The following is a 22,976-nucleotide window of genomic DNA, read 5'->3' as shown; positions in this document are numbered from 1 at the left end:
TTTGTTTTTCATTGAAAGTTCTCAGTAGTTCTTAGTAGTACGATATCGATTCTTCTGATAACAAGGCCTTGATCCCTTACGAGATATAGCTCATCTAAATGAGATAATATATATCTTACTTATTAAGGGCAATGTTTACACATTTATTCATTTTACCTGAATTATTTATGATCTATAAAAGAACTGGCAATTATTAATATGTTTTTTTTTTTCATATTATTCCACAAATACTTCCTATATTGGGTTAATTCCAAATAAAAGTTTATTGTAAAATACATACTCCTTTGTCATCTTTCATTCATAGATTCGTATTTCTAGCAGGTAAAATATTGTGTTCTATCATGTCCGAGATAATAACTTTAAAATAAGGAAAACTTTTAACTCCTTTCATCATTAATTTTACAAAATAATAAATGAGAAAAATAATTAAAAAAAACATTGATATCTAGATGTACCAGATTTATGTGTTTTATTGTCACGAGTGCTCTCGAAATGATACCACGCTGATTGACAATTGATGATATTATTTCTCAGTATTGTATTGAGATTAGAATAAATTATTATTTTTAAATATACATAAACATAATAATTTTGTAATAAACAGGTATTCAATAAACGTGTGGCTATAATTTTTTGCAAAACCAGATTATGTATAATCTATCTAAGTGCCAAATCTCATCCAGATGCGATCAATTGTTTTTGCCTTAAGGGCTTGGTCTAGTAGTGCAAACAAATGCATCCTGTCATCCTATATGTAAATAATATAAATGTACTAAGGGAAAGTTGCTCCACTTAATTTTTAAAAATTAAATCATTCGTATAATTTAATATTCGTAATAAGTACCAAAAATGACAATTTGAAACAATTTTCGTGAAAATTACACCGGGTGATTTTTTTTTATCAGTACACAAAATTTGCGAATACTTTCTATTGATATCTTCAACTTCATGTTTATATAACTGATCAACTTTTACAAAGAAATTTGGACGAAATATAAAAAAAATAAGCTTTCCATACAAAATGCATAACTCTATACATTTTTTTCGACCTAAGTTTCTTAGTGAAAGTTGTTCAGTTTAACTAATAAAACGGGTAAACAAATTTTGTATTTAATAAAAAAAATGTAATGTTTGTGTTAAAAAATTATAAAATAGAAAAATACGCAAATGAAAACAAAAGACATTTATTTCTGACTAGCTTCCGCCCGCGACTCCGTCCGCGCGGATGTCAGTCTTCGCGTCTTCTACAGATTTATTATATTATGTATAATATATAGATTTATATTGATAAACCTAATAAATCTTTTGCTAGCATTCTGATGCTTTATCGGTTGCACTGGATTTATCTCTTTTTTTTCAATCGCTTGAATGATATAGGATGGGTCCTTGATGGGCATCGAATGCTGAAGTCTCGAATCAATCAATTCTGACAGTAGGCAATTTATGTAAAATCCAATAATGGTCCATCATTTTATTTTGCCTAAACGTTACATACTTTTTTATATATTCTATTTTATATATTCTATTTTTAACGAATGATTCACTCCAGTCCAAACAGCAAATAAGCAGACTTCTGCTTCTGCAACGTTTAGTTGTCCCTGAATTTGGAAAAAATAGTCATGATTCTTATCTATGACAAAAGTGTTATTTTTTGCATTGTATTTCAAATATTAAATTTTTTTTTAACCGCATCTTCCGCATTCATGTCTTTTGCCGGAATTAGACATTTAACTTCTACTAGTCCCATTTTCCCTTTTTGATATGGGAGTGTATAAAGTAAATTTTTTAGATATTTCTCGTTATACTTTTAAAAAGTTATTATTGTCATTTTGCTCATTAGGTAAAGTAATTTCGATATCAGTTTTAAGTTTTTTGATACCTGCAATAATAACGTCATAATCGCCTGCACATACTTATCGATTACACCCTGTATACAATCCACCATCCACATCCATAATGTTTTCCTGTCCTCCTCTCCTTTACGCTGTTCACCGATACATTTTAAATGAGTAAATCTGCTACCACTGAAGGATGTTTCATTGTGATCAGCAAATTTTCACCACTGTTGTCGATTATTTGTTTTTCATTTTTAATCAGCAATTGGGAATCATCAGTTTTGTTTTTTGCAGATTGGTGATGTACCCTAACAATACGTCGAAAAGGGAAAGCATCAACGAATTATCGTTTTCGTCCTCTTTTTTTATTCTTCGCGTCTCTGTTACTTCTGTTTGTTTAGTTCTCAACCCCACTGAATTTTGATGATGTGATGATAATCCATTCGTTTTAATATTGGTACTTAGAGTTTTTTGGTAGTTTTGTAGTTAGACTAAACTAGAAATGGTGGACTAAATTTTTTAGCGCGTCTGTAAGATCAGAATATAAAACCAACATCCTGTATTTAAGTTACAAAATTAATTATCAAACAACATGACGCTACGTTGAAAATGACTAGAAGAAAAAATTAAAACACCTCGGATCAATTTTGGAGTAAACAAATCATTTTCCCCGTATGGGGATTTCCCCGGATGAACTTGGGAAGTTCAAGTTCTCAATACAAGTTTATATTATATTTCATATTTCTCAAACGAAAAATAAACATTTTTGGAACTTCAGAAAAATTATATTATAAGAAAATTTATGAGCTTACTTTAGTTTTAAAGAAATATACATCCCTTTACTGACACCCCGTAAAATAAAGAAATTGTTGCCAATCACCTTTGCAATCTATTTGGTTTCATTAACTTTATGTTCGAAGATAATTTTTTTTCTAGTAGTTACACGCGTATTTTTTTCGTTTATTTTCCATATCGAAATCAAATGTTTAAAAATACGAATATTTGCACAAAACTAAGATAAAAATAATCAATTAACAAAAATATTAAATTTAATGAAGTAGAGCAACTTTCACTTCGGTATGAAGGAAAATCGAGCGTAGAGCACACGTCAGAACGCTCCGGCCCAAGGAGCGCGACTAAAGAAATTCGCTAGGATTTTTCCTTATTATTTTAAATATTTTTTTAATATTTAAAGAATTATCAAAATTCAAAAAAAAATTTTTTAAAGGATTAATACTCATTGGTCTTCAACCAACTCGAATAAATTAATGGAAAAAATAACTTTTAGCAGTATTTATCAATCGATTTTGTAAGGCAAAAAATGGGAAATTTAATGAATTTATAACGCTCTAATTAAGAAAATCATAAGTTTTTCGGCAATTGTATTCAGCAGTTTTTAATAACGACTATATAAGGATAATAATGCGCTGATCAGATTATGTAAATTGTAATCGGTTGCAACGTAGTGAGTGCACAAACTTAGCTCGAAATGATTTTGGGGGAAAGAGACTTATCTTGAAGGCCTGATTAAGGTAACATAAAGTAACTTTATAAATGTGAAAAAATTCACGCGCATTGCGTATATAACACTAATTGATAAACAAGAAAAAAAAATTCAGTTTATCATTTCATTAGCCGGGAAAAAATTGTCAAATAACTTGTTGAAAACGCAATTTTGCTAGACTGCAGCCTTAAAGGGCAACAAACATAGACTCTTTAGAAACTTTTGCGATAGTTATGGTTAACTAGCTGTGCTCCGCGGTTTTACCCGCATTGCTCTGCTCCTGTGGATCTTAGCGTGATGATATTATACAGCCTTCCTCGATACATGGGCTATCTAGCACCGAAATAATTTTTCAATCGGACCAGTGGTTCCTGAGATTAGCACGTTCAAGCGAACAAACAAACTTTTCAGCTTTATAATATAAAAAATAGATAATAAATACACAGGTACCTAGTATAAATACACAGGTAGTTTTTTATGTTATCTATAAATAATTATTAAGTAACAATTTTTTAAATAAAAAATGTGAAGAAGGCAGGTACCTTATTTATGACAAGGCTAAAAACATACAATTTACATAAAAAAATAATTTTCTCTAGGGAAATCATGAAAAGCAAAGCTTGTAACATGTGTTGTAACATATTTAAGGTATATAGGTGAGTCTTTATTTCACAACTCCGAGTAGTTAATGTATTTTATTGTTTACACGTGACTTGTATTAAATCATACACATAATACATACATAATTGCGGTCGCTTTGTATCTTCTAAGAATTACAAAGTGTCCATTGTTTTCACCTTCGTAATTAAATAGAGAAATGTAAAAAAGCAAAACAAAATATTAGCATAGAGCGAAGGACTTTCTAGATCTCGTTTTAAAACATTCGTGTTATAAAAACTGTGGAAACATAAGGTATTGTGTTTTGTCCGATGTCTGTGACTGGTCGGTCACGTAAACAGTGAATGGAAAGCGTCAATTCTCCGGCGACCACTGCCGCGTCACATTCTCATCTCGCCCTTATCCCTTATCAAGTTATCACCCACTCACACCTCGTGACTCGGATCTTGTGAATTACCGATACGATATAGGCGGCTTCGAACGGTAGTACTTGCACTGTAGTCGGATACTGCACCCTGTATCGGATGTGATAGTTATATCTGTGTTCACGAATTCATTGGAATACATTAAGCCTTAAAGGCGTCATTTCACTGTCTGACAGGTGAGTTCTACCATACATGCCATACATTCTAAATAATATAAAACAAAAATAAAGTTTTACATAAAATGCTACTTTAGTTGCTGATTGAACAGAAACAAAGAAATAAGCATTCATTACCTACACGTAGGTTTTAATATTTGCAGTCATTCCCTTTAATGTTCTGAAAATAAATATATTATTAGTTTACCTAATAAGAAAATAAATTCGCAGGTACAATAGTGAATTATATACAATTTAATTATAAATAATAATAATTAAATTGGAAAGCTCTACAATATCCATCGTCTCTATCTATCCGAAGACGTTTTAATATTTGTAATATATTTATCTATCATTTTCTCGACATAAAAATTATATTACACAAGTCTTTATTTTTATTCTTTTAATACGTGTATACAATATGATTATATTTTATAACAGATCCCTCTAATAAACAATTGTTTCAAGCGTGAATTATGGCGAAAAAGATGCCGGTTTTCTGAGCCAAAACTTAATGTCTGATTATTTTTATATGGTCTACATATACGTACATATAAAATTATTTAGAATTTTATTCAGTAATAAAAATATTTATTTATGTTAAAATGTGCACACAAGAGGAATAGGAACTACTAAATAATATTTCTCAAGAACTTTTCCTTGAGAAGACTGGGTCACGCAACAAATATAGGTGGATAACAATGAAAGAATATTAATTTTAAGGAAAATTTTATACAGAGTAACTGAGAATATTTATAAAAATATATTTAAATGATTTTGATTTATATTTATTGTTATTACTATATTGATGAAGCAGAACGCTAAAAGTAATATAAACATTTTGAATATTTTGGCTATTATATTACGGTACTATTTACGAGATGATGCATTTTATATGAATAAACATTTTCTCTCTTTTCTATACATATTTTTTTTTTTAGTATCAAAAAATATCTAAAAAACACCACACGATTGCTATGTTGTAATTTTTTTCGAGGACTAGGTCTACGTTTCGTAGTGCGTGAGTACTGAGTATATATTATCCAAATACAATGAGATTTTTCAATGATTTTCAATAGAAAGACTTTTGTAATGTTTATGTTAACACTACACATGTGCCCAGTCATAATCGATTAGCTATTTAACACTATTAACGTGGCAATGTATCCCAATTGACACGACTGAAATTGTATAAGGCCACCACCTTACATTGAATCAGTTAGTGTGCAGGATATTGTGATAACTAATGCATGGATGTCCAACGAACCGGACTGACCATTAAAAAAACTTATTTAAAATAATCCCCATAATCCCCATCTATTATATTTAAGAAACTGTGTTCAGTGATAGTGTTACAACGTCATAATGGTGAGTCTCTATATCAATATTTTTTTACGTTATAAATGCTATTGACTTCTATTAACGCGACTAAAGTGGTAATTACTATTTATTCCTTGATTATATCCTAACAGACGTTAATATTACGAGCGTGACTTTAATGTTATCTGGCAACAACGTTAACTTTAGTACAAACACATTAAATTCATAACCTTTATTGATGTTTTCATGCCGTCTGTAAGATATTAACGTCCCCATGTTTAGTGTATGACAATTGAATACAGTCATTATTTATTAGCGGTATAAAATTTTCCTAATCCTTTTTTATGTTTTATTAACATTTACATTTTTAACGTATTACACAACTAAATTCTTTGTTGAATTTCCTAAGCTACTGATATCAAAATTGTTTAATTTAACATAAAATTGTTAACATAAAATTCATATCGTAAATTCATAACATAATAATAATATGCGAAAAAGATAACAATTTTATTTACAAAATATGCTGCGAATACACGAAAATTAAGAACATGCACGTAGGCACATTTTTTATCTTGTCCTTTTCAAAAAAAATAAAAAGAACCTATTTTCACAATTGAGTTAGGTATGCTAAATGCTAATTTACACGCCTTCTGTAAAGATAACTTTCATAAACAGTTTGGTATTTCAATTGTTCATAGCCTATTGAAGTGCGACAGTTTCATAAACTAGGACTAGAAATAATAAAAACACAGAGTTCATAATATTTATATTAAATCTCAATCAATAGGTACCTACAACCAGGCTTAATACCGGAAAAATACCAGACTCTAATTGTTATTAGTCTTGTCTTCATATTGTAATCCTATATCCTATCCTACTAATATTATTACTTTATTACTATTTTACTTTTTACTAATATTATAAATGGGAAAGTTTGTGAGGATGTGTGTGTGTTTGTTACTCTTTCACGCAAATTCTACTGCACCGATAACAATGAAATTTAGCATACATATAGGTACTTGGATTAACACATAGGATAGTTTTTATCATATATAACCTATATTATAGATTAGAAATATTGTTTAAATTAATTGTATTGGTATTAATAATAAAAAGAAAAATATAAATAATAAATTTCAGTATATAATAAATTTCAGTAGTAGATAAGATAAGATCAGATTGCAGGGTAGGTTAAATTCAAGATTATCGCTTATTTACTCAAACTGAGTCGAGTGGACCAACTTCGTCAAATGGACCAACGTCAAAAAAATATATAATTCTAATAACCTAACTACATGTATATTGTATAATGTTTCATATCTTAAATATCTACATATTATATTCTTCTGTATTATACCATAATTAAACTGTAATATTAATATTATTAAATGAACAAATATCTTGCCAAGAAGTGGCAATTGTCTCATTATCGTGCAAGATCTAAAATATTTTAAAAGGTAATACATAATATATTATTGTTACAGATAAAAATTACAAAACTCACAAAAATATACAACCATCGTTATGTTTATGTACATACATGCGATGGCGTAGTGGTTAGTGACCTCGTCTGTTACGTCACAAATTGTGTATTTTGTCTGAACATGGTATTTAAAATTTATCTAATCTGTATTTAAAATTTATCTAATCTGTTCATCCTCTCCATTCATTTAAATAATTTTATTCTTTCACCATTTACTACTTTCCACAATCGAATTGCGTTTTCGGGAATCATATCTTAGAATGATATTGTGTTTATAAAAGTTACTCGTTTCTGGGATTTTAGTTATCAACTTCAGAGATTAGTGCAAAGGGAAAAATGAAGATTTTATCTTTCTTACGTTGTTAAGATTCAAGTGCTAGCTTAAGATATCTTATCGACAAGAATGTAAGAACGGATAATAATAAGAATAGCAATGATATTGAAATATTTAGAATATTTTATTAGTCTGTAAATAATACAAGCAAAATATTATGTTTTTAAGTTGTAAATATTGACTCTATTCTTAAATTTTATTGATACAATATCATAGTGAAATTTAAGAATTAAATAAACATTAGATAGCCTGCATTGCTTTCTATCAATAAATAAAATAAGTAACAGTAAAATGATTACAATCACTAAAAAAAAATAAGTAAAAGAAATTGAAAAATATATACAATTTAGTATTATATATTTATAAGCAACATCTTAGGTCATTTAGCACCTACGGAAGAGACTACTTACTAAAACAACTTTGTCAATTGTTCCATAATTTCATGATAATTTCACTAACCGACATATTGAGAATAAGGGTGCTTTTCCACCGGAGATGTGATATGCAGCTGTGCTACGATAATATAATATGAAACTAAGCTTTGCTATGAAACTTGTGACCGTTTCCACCAATGCTAAGTTACGTAGCGGTGCGAGTAAGATGCGCAGCTCGAGCTTTGCGATGTATCGATAGTAGGCGCTCTGAACATAGCACGCATCCATAGCACATGTCCATAGCACGATAGTTCCATATAAAAACATAATATCTTAGAATAGCTTAGCTAAGACCGTTTCCACCAGTGCTACGCTATGTGCATTAATGAATATGACTGGTGGATAACAAACGCATTCACAGCAACGTAGCACAGCACATCTCTGGTGGAAAAGCACCCTGAAAGCGTCGTACGTAAACATTTGATAACATACAAATATAACGCATGCTATATACGTATTTAATTATTATTTTCACTTTGAAAATATCGAGACCTGTGATCGTTTTGCACGACTCATGATGCGAAGCATCAGAGAGTGCTTTACGATCGAAAAATTTTTTTCGCCTCTTTTTTGCAGCTATTCTTATTATTATAGCCTTGTTAGTTCATGGAATCAAGATATTTTGCATACTATTGTCGAGATAATTTAATGGAGATTAATCCCATACTTTTTAAAAATTGATTTACTTCAATAGAATTGGAAAAAAACACCGAAATAGGTCAAAAAAATTTCCTGTCCGTCATGTGTGAAACCTGAAAACACTATAACTTGTGAAAAAATCCATCATTTGAGTTGAATTTTTTTTTTAAATATTCTAATCGACGATTGTAGGTCACTGAATGCGAATGATTAATTAATTCAGTGTCGTTTAATTGCAATTAATAAAAAACGAAAACGTCAATAAGTTTTTTTTTTTTTATATTTCATAATTAAATGAGCATTATGAGTCGTGCACTTTTGGATTTTCCAAACTTTTTTATCTTAGTTTTATATACAGGGTGTCCCAGCAACGGTATACTAAGCCCCAAGGAGGTTATAGTTTTGCATACGCTGAGTACGTAAAAAATACTTATAAAATTCCAGACGAATTTTTTTGACAAATAGACGAATTCTCAAAACTCTATGTGTATGCCCCTAACAAGCAACCTGCTCAACTTTTCTACCCACTCGTGAGCTATCGTTTAAGATTATGTTTTCATAGACAAAATGCTCACATTAGCGAAGCGGTATATGCCGGCTGCGCGAAGCTAGAGACGAAAACATGGATTTTAAGGAAAAAATAAGCAAACAATTTTTGGCGTAATTTTGTTGTTTAAGTATTTTTTACGTGATCAGTGTATGTAAAACTACAAGTCCCTTCGCGCTTAGTATACCATTAGTGGGACACCCTGTATATGTCATTAATATTATAAAGTTGAAGAGTTTGTTTGTTTGAACGCGCTAATCTCGGGAACTACTGGTCCGATTTGAAAAATTCTTTCAGTATTAGAAAGCTCATTTATTGACGAAGGCTATACCTATATCATCTCGCTAAGACAAATAGGAGCGGAGCACTGCAGGTGAAACCGCGGGGCAAATCTAGTTAGTTATAACTGCAATAGATGTTCCGATCCACATCCAAGTCCATATATTATATTTAACAGATATATTATGCTATTTTAGAATTTTACATACTAATACACAAATATCACGTTACACGTATTTGGTTAAAACAAAAGAACCTGAATATGTATTGATCTTAAATGATGTCATTGATAAACATTGACCCGAAATTTTGTGGGTCATTTGTAACAGGATGGCGGTTCTACAGGGGTCTTAGTACGCAATGACAAAAAGAAAAATGATGGTCAGAACGCTGATACCGGATACCTTAAGATACTGTAATATAAAATATTACAGTATCTTAAGATAAAATATTATAGTATCTTCACCGTGTGTGACGCGCTTTACACTCGCGAAAAATGAGCGCTTAATAGGATAGAGATGTGAATCAGTCTTTCACGATATAAAGATGTGCTTGATGTTATCTCTTTATTTAATTTTATGCGTAATTTTTTTTTGTATAAATGGTAAAACTATGTTATGACGATTCAAAAGTGCTTCTGGAAAAATATTAATTGAATTGAATAAATAATGAGGTTTTAAGCTCACGACTCTTTGTCCTGATTATTTTGTATATTTTATCAGACAAGTCCAAATTAGTGTATTATTATGAATGAATGAATGAATGAATGAATGAATGAATGAAAACGCTTTATTGTACACCATTACAAACAGGAAAAAGACATACATATACAGAAGAGAGACATGCACAAATGGCGGCCTTATGGCTTTAGTAGCCATCTCTTCCAGGCAACCAAACACAAGATAAAAAAAACATAAAATCATGACAGAGGGTGGTGGTAAAGCTATATTAGATTAATAATTAAAAAACAAATTTAAAAAACAATATACCTACACATACACATACATAAGTACATACAAATTATTATAAATAAAAACATACATACACACATACATATTATATATATATATATATATATATATATATATACATAAAGCATATATTAAATAAATATCATAATAAAAATATATACCTAAATACAATAAGTTATCACTTTTTATTGTATTATGTATTATGATTTAAAAATTTATTATAAGATTCATAACGTTTTGATTTAAATATGCGTGAGAAAGAAAACAATTATATTTTGCATTATTTATTGTGTTAACAATAATGGAAATTGAACGAAGGGAGCTGAAGGGAGTATGTAAAAAAGTTCTATAAAGTATTCAAATAAAGTATTGCTCTAAAGTATTGAATATCGAAATGATGGAATACCTATGGAATTAAAAATAAAAACCGGCCAAGTGCTAGTCGGAAGTTTGTTTTTATTACAGCTTAAAGTTATTAAAGACCTGAGATGTTCATGTGAATAACAATTATATAGGCATTCATGAATAAAGAAGAAGTTAAGTTAAAAAACAAAACAAGTGAAAATTATTCAAAATGTTTAAATAATTAAAAAATCATATTTTTCGCAATTACTCTTCTATCTGTGTTACTAGACATTTATTTTTACTAAATTTCAAGATTCTGTTCACTGTAGGTTTTGATTCCCTTGCGGATGTTGAAACTTGCGAAAATTATGCAATTGCAGCATAAACGGCCCTATCTTTTGATTACGTCGCGTTGGTTTATAAGTTTGATTTTTTCACAGCTTCAAGGAATCACGACCGTACTGGCCGACCGACTTGAGTATTGAGTATAAATTTCAGCCTTATGCCTCCACGCGTTCCTAAGATAAAGGGTCTGGACAGACAGACAGACAGACAGACGGACAGACGGACAAAAAAGTGATCCTATACGGGTTCCGTTTTTTCCTTTCGTGATTCGGAACAAAAACAATAAGAAAATTCCCGGATAATTTTATTTATGGCCTGGGTAAATATTCAAGATCGGTGTATTTCTACCATCTTACAGCAATTTCAATGCAGCGCCCTAACGTAACTAAACTCTTCAAAGACTGATTTCGAAACTATGCAATTAATTCAGTTACTAAAATCAACAAAGGCCAATGTTCCATATGAGGCGGACACATTCACAACTAGCATGCATGAGCAATCCAATTAAAGAATTGTTGGGGGGCTAAGAGTGCGACAGTGTGACGACGAGAAGCGTAAACTACAAATAAACGTGTCATTATGATTGAAAACTCGTGGCCGGTTCCTCGTGAGAGATCATGTGATTGTGATGAGACCACTTAAGCAAATAAATACCGGCCCGGTACCCGCAAACCATTTCTGTCAACATTCGGCGTATCTACCTATTTAATATTGATTAACGTGTTGCATTGAACATGATAATGCCAAATGATACAGCTATAACCGGCTATAAAAGCCATTGTTATATTTTATGTATGTGTTGATTGAACCAATAAAAGTAAACTATTATTGTAATAAATCTTCGTATAGAAGTGCACTTCGTACAAAAATAAGTATTTAATATTTGCAAATGTATTTTGATTACTTGCATATCTTTTATAAAATGTGATGAAAGATATCTACTAATTTATTTATGAGATTCATAAGAAAAATAATTAAAAAATGTTATGTATGAAACAATAAAAGATGTAGGTAAATGAAACTCAAATGAAAAACATTAATATACAAACTAGGATTTGTTAATTGAAATATGTGAATCAAATCCATGTTTATATGCTCTATACTAAACAAAGATACATGAAAACAAACAACGGATTTGACAAAGATTACAGCATGCAAGCAAATTACAATTTGTTCTTCGAATGCTTAAATCGTGCAAATTAAATTTGCATCGCACCAATGTCTCTTGAAAAAAAATAAAGGATTCGCATTTATATAATCACATTAAGGTGATGAATTAATTTTTCTAACATTTACGGCCCTTTTCAAACCTTCGTAATTTTTATATTATTAAAGTTGTCGTGATGAAAATTCTTGACAAGAAAGTTCAATAGTAACACAATACGTCTACCGTTTTAGAAACATGATTCCATGATATTTTCTCGATAGAAAAAAAATACAAAGTTATCATTGTTATTTTTTTTTAATTTCTGGCATCTTCAAAATAACAAACGTAAAGTTACGACTTTTTGGATATTAACTATAAAATATACAACCTATACGTCTACCGTGTTAGAATTTTGAAATATGCGATGGTTTTGAAATAAACAAGAAATACTTGAAATTAGCGCGCGACCAGCCAATATAGCGAGAGCCGCCCTGTATCTTCCTACCCCGATCGCTGCACGAGTCATTCCCGCTACGGCCGTCACACGGGGAACTTGTGTCGCTCGCGCAATCGTAAAAAAGGGTGACAACACGATAAGACAAAATGAGACAAATGGGGACAATAAAGAAAATAAGAAGAAGAAACATAAAGGTTGGAGGAAAAAGAATGCTTACAATTGGAACAAATTAATGAAGTAAGTTGGTTTTATTTTAAATTTGATGATAATTGTATTATAGACGATGTTTGATATGTACCCCTGTTTTAAGTACATAACGAATGTGTAAGATTTTTTCATTTATAGCATAAATAATCTGTTCAGAAATCCGGAATCCAGAAGGAAAATAAACCCACTGATTGTTCACAATGTGAATCCACTCCTTCGTAAGTACCTTTATTCAGTCAAAAATGTATGTTATCAAAGCTCTACTGGTTTTATCGCATGATTCCATTTTTAGCAAAAAGCAACAAAGTGCAAAGAAATAAAAAATCATGGTGAACTTAGTGGAAGTATGGCGGACATAATATGGAACAGGAGCTCATTGGAGTAGTATTATATTTAAAAAAAATACGAAATAATTTCAAGAATTACATTTCTTAGAAGGTGGTAGATAAGTATGTTGTATAAAGAATTTGATGTTGATATTTATTTCATTTATACTTACTACACCTGTGCGGGAAATTGCTTAGTAATAAAACAGGTTTATATTCATATATTTTACATAGTAATGTGAGTTTTCATTTCGAAAAATTTTGTGTAAGTATGTATATTAAATTGAGTTCCTGGGTGATCTGGAAACACAATTGGGCCCGGAAGATGGCGCTGCAGTCACTCCTCCTAATGACATGAACCGATTTGGATGAATATTTGTGTGCACATTTCATTTTTGTGGGATGATTGGTTGATTCGCTTTCACATTAGCTAATATTATGTATTTTTGTTGTTAGAAAGTAAACTTAATTTAATGTTTATAATACATTATTATTGGTATAAATAAGCCAGTGTTCGTCTCACATTGCTGTACCTGCCTACCTACCCTACCAGGGCCTAACTTTGTTCTGGCTATTTTATTTTGATTATTTGTAATGAATAATTACAATTATAATAGAGTGCAAAAAATAAATACATGCATCAATATATTTTGTGTTTTTTTAAACAATTTTTTTATTTAAAAAAATATCATTCCGACCGCGGCTTTGCCCGCGTGGAATTAGATTATATCGTGAATCCTGTCTTATCCCACAGAAGTGTTCAGTTCGGATAAAAAGTATCCTATGTGTAAATCCAGGCAATTAGCTATATTTTATCAAAATTGGTAATGTAGTCTTGACGTGATTAAGTAACAACTAACAAAAAAATATACAAATTAACATCCAAAGTTTCGCATCAGTTTTACTGTATTAGTGATATCTTCCACTCTTGACTTTGACTGAGAAGAATTAGGGTTTATAACTTCTTTCAGAAATATTACCTTTCATTTCTGGGCATGATGTAATATCTACGTCAGCATCAAATTCGATCTAAATCCATTCAGTAGTCCGCGTTATTGAGTACCATTTCATTTTTTCAGAGTAACAATATTTTTTGTTATTTTAAAGATTATTTATAACCTGTATTATTTTGTAATAAAGTAAACATTACGAAATAATAATAATTATTAATAATGTCTAAGTAGTTGTTAAAAAGAAGATTATTTGTTTATAAGCAAGAAAATAAAACCAATAAATCAACAATTAAATATATGTATAAGAATATTATAACTGTATGACGACTCCATACATGTTTGTCCCGAGTCGGCCAGCGGCAGCGCGGCGAGTTTGCAAGAATGACTTCGCGCACACCCGCGTTCGCGATAGCGAGCTATTAGACTCCGCCCGCCAAGCAGTAGATTTTTTTTTGTGTATCGTCTTAAAAAATGGTATTCCAAATGATTATAGACCGAGAGATAGTGACAGAAACTTTTCGGTCATTTATAGTTTATACCAGTATGGTGGATCGCGTGGGCGTTAGTCGAACTCGTCAGATAAACTACGCGAATGCGTTAATTGAAAAACAATAACAATTCAATTAACGCATTCGCGTTGGTATGGCGGGCTGTAAGTCACACTGAAGAAGTATGGCATGACACAACCGCCTACTTCTTTTTTATGGGCTATCAGAAAATCCTAAAAATATTGCGGAGCAAATCGTTTGACACTCGTAATAATTTATCCGTAAAGTTTAACTACGTCCTTGCGATTGGGCCGCCAGTACCAGCGCTCTACCATCATTTTCTTTTTGCCATCGCGTACCTCTGAAGGTCCCTATCTCCTGGTCTATATCATCACAAAGCAGATATTTTGATAGTGTTTGATGAAAGATTCAAAAGTTATTGATATAATATCAGGATAGGACAGGCTCTCCTATTTATCTTTATTAAAAAAAACTCTTGCTGAGGGAATTATGCGTATAAAATATTAATCACCTTGACGGTGTTTAATAATTTTATTTCCACTCTTTTCACATGTATGTCCATTATCCAGTCATTTTTTTGATAATAATATGGTGTTTCTGTAATGCATCACTTAAAAGAAAAATTAAATGCTAGACCCTATCTATGCAAGAGTTCTAGGCCGGTTGTGATCGCTAACCATCAAGCCAACCACCAGCTCAGATGCCCGCTTTAACATAAAACAATTAATAAATTAATAACTCAGGCCCCGGAATCACAGACACAATAGAAAATCCATTGTGTCGTGGCCCGATCGGGCCGTTCGGGGCTCAATGGGTTTTAATCGTTAAGTGTGCACAGGCGATTATTCCGTTACTATTACAGATATCAAAAAAATAAAAATGTTGTGTGGTTTTATGAAACCACGGTAAAAGTGAAACTGTTCGAACGGTTCCGAACGCTGCTTTGTGTAGCGCATGTCGCGTGTCGGTCGGCTGCCGAGTAGGTATACCTACTCGGCAGCCGCGATACACGCGATACATGCGCTACACAGACCAAAAAGTTTGAGACGATGTAATAAAAGTTTCACTTTAAAACTTTAAACTGTTATCGAACGTACTTAACCTAATGAGTGAAACGGCCATAGTAAATTTTTAAAAATAAAACGAGAAATCTAAGCAAGAAATATCTAAAAAAATTACTTGTAACCCTCCCATACATTTAGTATGAGATATCTACGAATATCCCATGTACATTTAATATGAAACATTTTAGCTTTTTCTTTCTTTTTTTGGTTTTCTGCTTTAATTACTTCGTAAATTTGAAGGGAAGTTCATTTAGAAACTGTAAATAGAGCTCTTCATTGTATTGCACAATGAGGACATCACTTCGAAAATCTGCTATGAATAGGTACAAAATGTATGGGAAATAAAATATATGGGAGCGTTTAATGTAACATTTTTGGATATTACTCATTTTATTTTTAAAAATTTATTATGGCCATTTTACTCATTAGGTTAAGTACTTTCGAAATCAGTTTAAAGTTTTTTAATATCTGCAATAGTTACGGAATAATCGCTTGTGCACACTTAATGATTACAGCCTGTATATAGATAACTCTAGATATGAAATAATATAAGTACCTAGCACGTATAATAGATGTATAAGGAGATTTTTTTCCATAACGCCAAATATAAAATATGTAACTACATAATTTAATTTACTATATGTAAAAATATTGATGTTTATAATGCAAAGCTCTTCACAATCGAGAACTTTGGCCCAACGAATGATCATCGATGTATGCCGCCATTACGGTGATTATGAATAAACGTTATGAATATATTATTGAATATACTATACATATATCATGAAGATCTGATTTGGATTTGGTGCTGGATTTGATAAAAACTGAGTATCGATTTCTGTAAAGTCAAGCTGCTCAGTAGCTGCACGATACATCGTCAAAAACATCCACACAAAGAAGGAAGGAAAAGGAATTTACCCCCTGCAGTTCTTAAAGACGGAATGCCCGTAGAAAAGCATAATAGAACATCATTTAAAGAAAATTTTATGTGGAATATATGATGCTATTTGTGTAGCTCCTAAACTTATGAGCAAAAATCTTAAAAAAAATTCTTTGAAACCCTCCTTCACCTTTAGCCCACGCTTGAGGACTTTCTAGAGAATAGCTGTAGCGATTTTCAAAACTACATGAATAATTATTTCCGCTAATGGCCCATTTTCGGCTTAATTTTCTTGGGTTATCAATGATACACATCAAGAAAGTCTAGGGATATATTATTATATTGTACGAATATCTAAAAATTTATGAAGAATGAATTTGTCAGATTGTTGGAAGAATTACAGATCATTTTCAGGTCTTTAATAAAAATAAAAATAATTTTTTTTTTTTTGGTAACTTGGGTAATAAGGATCTTCATTTTTCGCTAGAAGACTATAAATTTTGACTAGAATTGCCAATATTTTTTTTTCAAAAATCTAATAATAAATAATCACTGCTACCTTTCATATTAATTTACTTGATAAGGGTTAAAAAAACTTACAATTGTTTGTTTATCGTGTATTGCTTTAAAATTTTCTGTAGGCGCTTTTAATTGAATAAAACATAGTTGCTAATGAACAAATAAATATAGGTATTTAATCAGTCAATAGAAATAAACATACGTCTTAACCTTATCTGTTAAATGGAATAGGTGCACTATAAATAAAAAAGGAATTATTACAAAAAAATATTTTGTAATTTTCCGCATTTTTACTTGTCGGTTGGTTTTAATGCGTTACACTATTATGTGAATAGAGAAAACATGAAATATAATATAGTATAATCATGAGGACATTATTTACAAAATATATTATCTGAAATGGTATTGTAATCTGTCCGCCGTTGAGGATTTTCAGTTCCTTGTCAAACGTTGCGAGTTGCGCTCGAGTCGCCTCATGTTTATAACGAGCAAATACGAATTTGTGCATATTTAAACAATATTATTATTTAAAATAAATAATTCTGCTATTTAAAATTTATTATAATGACATCAAATAAATAGGTATTTAATTTTTTAATAGTTAATGTATGATGTATATAAAAGGTTTTATTGAAATTTTGTATTACTTCAGTTTAAACTGTGTGTTGTTCTTTAAAGTAAATCTTATTATTACTACCTTAATACAGCTTTTATAATTATTTATAAAATTAATCCGGTAAGGACCACTAGTAAAATTTAAATTTTAAACATAAAAAATGTAGTTAACAAACAATAAAAAATATTTTTTTAATTTTCCAGGTTCGTAAAACGAGCGTCCGAATGACAGCGATAAAGGAATATCCATTCGATCTGAGTGATTTGCAAAATCAACAAAAGGCGGAAAACTTGCCACCGCCTCAATATAGTGAAAAGCCTCCGACCACGAACATAGCACCACAGACTACAGCAACACCAGACGGCAAAAGAAAAGTCTCTATAATGGCTGATGAAAATAGCAAGGACAGGGAGAAAATGCCCTCTGAAAGGTGGGTGATTGATGAAATAAAAACTAGTTGTTAAGTGTTACTGTGTGTTCAACTTGTAAATAATTAATATATTGAAGTTCAATGGAAAACAAAAAATCAACGTCATGCAATAGCTTATTAAATTTTGAAATGTTTTTATGGGACATATACTAACCAGACTGTTATATCAAGTAAGTTTTTTTATTTATTAGATAGAAAAAGCAAATCTTTAGACTTTTAACAAAAGTATTAATTTATTTTCTAGGCCTTAGCTTTATTTTGTTTGTCAAACTCATTATTTGCTTGATTTTATGCTGCAACATTTTTTCACAAAATCCCAATTTTTTTCGATTGTAGCTGGTTATCTCAGGTTTTCAATGTCCAAACAAATTATCATTGTCCTAGGCGATTATTTTGGAAAAAAAAAACATTGGTTGTCTGTAAAGTCGGTTTACTGACGATAGTTGAACGTGACAACGTCCGATTGTGCTTCTTTGTTGCTCGTTCCGCGCTCTCGCTTGCACTTCAAGCCTTACATGGAACGCCTCAGAGCGAGGTAACGCCGCATTAGGCATGTTTTTTCGGGCGTGCAGCCGGCTCTATCGAATTATAAGACGTTGTCACGTCAAAAAGCAGCTTACTCGTTTATAAAACTATCCATACAATGTTAAAGTCACAGAATACTTACTAGTAGCTAATGGCAAAGTAAAGCAAAGGTAGATCGACATAATACTCACCACGCCTACAACTTTATATGAGCAATAACGGAGAAACATAAAATTAGCGATTAATTATGCATTGCGTGCTAATGATAACATAAAACCTGTAGATTTCTCACTGAATAAGTGGGTAATTAAATTGATTGAATAATTAATGTTCCTGAGTTAATATCAACAAATGCCGTTTAACAACAAAAAAGTGATAGTGAAAAATAAAAATACATAAAAAAATTAAACACCACTCCTTTTTAAATTTGAATTAAAAGGTTTTAATTGTATTTTAATAGTAGATAATTAATATTTAAATGTTATCAAAATGATAATCAACTCTTCAAAGTATTTTGTATTTTTATGGTTAATTTAATTTAATGTACTTAGTTACCTACGTAAATAAATCTTGTCCGCATTTTCATATAATCATAATATGTATTATCACAGACTAATAATAATACACTACGTATACAAGTATTATGATCGAAATATACCTACCTTCCTCCCCGCACGATTAATTTTTATTTAATTACATAACATGAGATCTTATAATTTATGCGCTTCGTAGAAATATAGATACTATAACGACTACCAAATTGAAAATTGTAGAATATATTTTCGTAATTTCAAATCGAATTATTGATATATCGGTTTATACAAGCTCTGCAAATTTATGGATTTTATATCTATAGGTAATAGTTAATCTATCATTTTCATAAGGTAAGTAAACACATAAGTACCTATTCGCTTTTCATTACTAATAAAGCGTTTAATTTTGAAGCCAATTTAAATAATCAAAATTTCATGAACGTTACATATTTAAAGTAGAGATAAGTACATCATTTAATAATAATTGATATCACTTCCTGGATTTGCTCCAAAGCCGATACAGGCTTCGATAGTCGATACAGGCTGCTGAACTATAATTTCCAAAGAATGTCACTTTATACAAATTGCATATTTTCCATTGTTTTGCCTTTACATTCAATTAATGCACCGTAATTTTAATGTTTGATAAACAAGAAAAAAAATATCTTCGTATTGATTATTTCTATCCTTAAATCACCCTTAAATATAAAGACAATCTATGTAGAAGGCTACATAATAAATTAACAAATACTATCAGATACATCTTCTTATATGTACTAGCAAACTTTATGCATAATAAAAATGTCCTCTCAAATGTGTTAATGTCCATACAGATTTATTAACGGTTTGCAATTGGAGACCAGGCGGATATATGGCGTGTGTAGTCGTACCTTTCACTTGTACACCGACAATTATTATTACAAATCTACATAGAGCAATAACAACATTCATCTTTAGCGACCGTCACGTGACTATATTTTGTGAAAGGTACAGCGGTGGCTGATGAAGTAAGAGCCATGATGATGTATGCGCTACTGCCTGTCCGTAGCTCAACTTATTTGGCCATCCCAATATGCGTACTGGTATACTAACAACTTATACGCTTCACTGGCTCAACTTGGCCGATGAATCACTTGACAGTCACGTGCCTATTGAAACCTACATTGTAATCGTTACGAATTTTATGTATGATTTAGGTACGCCCACATGACTACAAGTCTACAATAGATGGTCGTAAAATTTTAAAAGAAAATATATTAATCAACATTAAATGACATGTGAGGAATCACATTTGAGTTTATGTTGATTATGTTTTTTTTTTTATAAATTCTAGTTAGTAACAAAATGTAAATTAGCAACAAAAATATTCGGTTCTCAATTTCAAAATTATCTATTTCACATACCTAGGTATAAAATTTCTAAAATAGAATATGACACTGAAAGCTTATCTCCCCTTTATATAAACAGTTCTGTAGGTGTAAGGTGCACGCAAAAATATCCATTCGGTAGGTGCTCGCAAATAATAGGTATATCCAGCAAATCAAAATTAAATCGGATCAGTATCGATCATCGTATTTTTCGCGATCGGATAAATACAATGCCCTATTACCTATTTCGGACCCATAATTCGACCTAAGAATAATGTTTCTATACCTACATAGGTAGGTAATCATAGTTTTAATATTTGGACGGGAGGTAGGTACCTAACTAACCTTAAGCTGACAAAAATCAATATAATTTTATAAATAAAAGTTAATACTTATATCTTGGCAATAATAATTTGTCTTGAAAAAGTCGTTCATCACAACCATGATTTTCATGCCTCATAGCTTATGCACGTCGAATTTACCTCTACACAAGCTTTGTTTCTGAATGACGTAGTCACAACTTTGAAATATGTATTTGTTTAATTATTATAAAGTATGGTAGTGAGCATTGACTCGTCATTCAGTTGCTTGACACTTGCGCGCCGGCGCAGCCGCTACCCTTTTCGCGAATTTGCATGCTTGCGATCGGCAAAGCATTTATCGTCAGCCAATAAGAATTTAGCCGGCCGGCGAAACCCAGCATTGTTAGGCAGTCACGTGCCAGGGGTGAGAGGAAGCGGGCGGCTCGACTTGGCTGTACCGTCTCCTATAAGATGCACACACGGTATCGCATAGGTATGGAGTGTGCTGAATCGAACGGCATGCCCTCGCGCACATTTGAAACCCGCGCACCTTAACGTTCGATTGCGAGTGTACAAGACTCTCTGAGTGCCATGTAGGATGTCTCACAGTAGCCTCAGTCACTATGACACCTATCTCCCATCAGACTCGTCACTTGAGACCGACGCACTCAACAGACATTGGTAAGTCTAAATATATTGTACAATTAAATCAACCGTCTAACAACGAAATTAAGACCGAACACATGGTTTCTATCAACGTTAATTAGGCGTTTTTACACAGTCGTTTTTCCTTAAAAATTTTAGTACCCTTCTATATTTTTATAAAAATAAACTTATATATGACATATGATAATTAATTTATAAATCAAACATTAAATATTTTTAAAGAAGATTCAATTAATTATTAATAAATACATCAATAAATTTATATTATTATAGTTATACCTATATTCTAAAGGTAAACCTATAAACGAAAGCTCACTCAACTCCGTTTAATCCGTTCATCATAATTCGTAGCTTAGGTAACTATGTTATTAAATAATAATTTCATAAAAATTGAGTCGAACAACTGCAACGCCAAATTTATAATAATCAAACAAAATCATAAATTTACCTCTTCTTAGTGCAAGTAATTAAAAAAATAATTTAACAAAGTTTATATTACGGTCTGAAATTTTATCTGAAGCCGTATCTGTATACGTGAATTGTGAAAGCTTAGATGCTTTTGATATATAAGTGCTTGTAATTTAATCAGCTCCGAATAGCTGGAATCATTAGTGTGCATGAAATACACAAAGTTTATAACCTAGCACCCATAAGACTTAGAAACTATTAGTTTCATTAGAAATTAGAATTAAAGTAATAATACAGATTTTCTTTATATTAAATTAAAATTTTAAATGATTATTTAAAAATTGAATACAATATTTGGTACGTGTATGTTCATTAATTAATAAGACTTCCACTCGTTGCGTTTTTAAATGAAACTAGGTCAATATACCCAAGTATAAAAATATCCGTGTAAAACCGGTAAATATTAAATTGCAATCATCAAACTTGCTAGAGTAGGTACCTATGATTCGTTCCAATAAGAAAAAAATATCGTTCACCATGGCCGATATGGCGAGGCTAGCCATGCGTCGCGGTACATTGACCATGCAACGCATTATGCATATTACGATATTTTATTAGTTCAGTTTTATTTACTTTTATATATTATACCTAGTAAAAACAAACAACAAAATTCACCGGCCAATCAAAAGTAACATTAGCATGTTATCTATTAAAGAAAAATTTTATCAGTTGAACTTAATTGAAATGTCACTTTATTGCACCTTGCATTCACAAAAACCTTGGCAGTCACATGATTTACACTTTTATGGGCAAAGCAATTCAACCTTTTG

At 31.0% G+C, this 22,976-nt stretch overlaps 1 protein-coding gene across 2 annotated transcripts in view; it reads left to right on the top strand.

The window, feature by feature from the left end:
* The window catches only part of LOC149910499 (sodium/hydrogen exchanger 9B2-like), a 36,593-nt gene that overhangs the window by 5,305 nt on the left and 8,312 nt on the right, over positions 1-22,976 (top strand). For both annotated transcript variants that reach the window (XM_090114530.1, XM_090114522.1), the window contains exon 2: positions 18,119-18,345. In XM_090114530.1, coding sequence (XP_089970656.1) covers positions 18,119-18,345 — 227 coding nt within the window. The remainder of the gene's footprint in view (positions 1-18,118; positions 18,346-22,976) is intronic.

The sequence above is a fragment of the Colias eurytheme genome, chromosome 2, assembly GCF_061535395.1.
Source record: "Colias eurytheme isolate Ceu_HAF_F1 chromosome 2, ilColEury1 Martin Lab GWU primary, whole genome shotgun sequence".
NCBI lineage: Eukaryota > Metazoa > Arthropoda > Insecta > Lepidoptera > Pieridae > Colias > Colias eurytheme.
The sequence above is the reverse complement of the archived record's forward strand: the minus strand, read 5'-3'. Positions and strand labels throughout refer to the sequence as shown.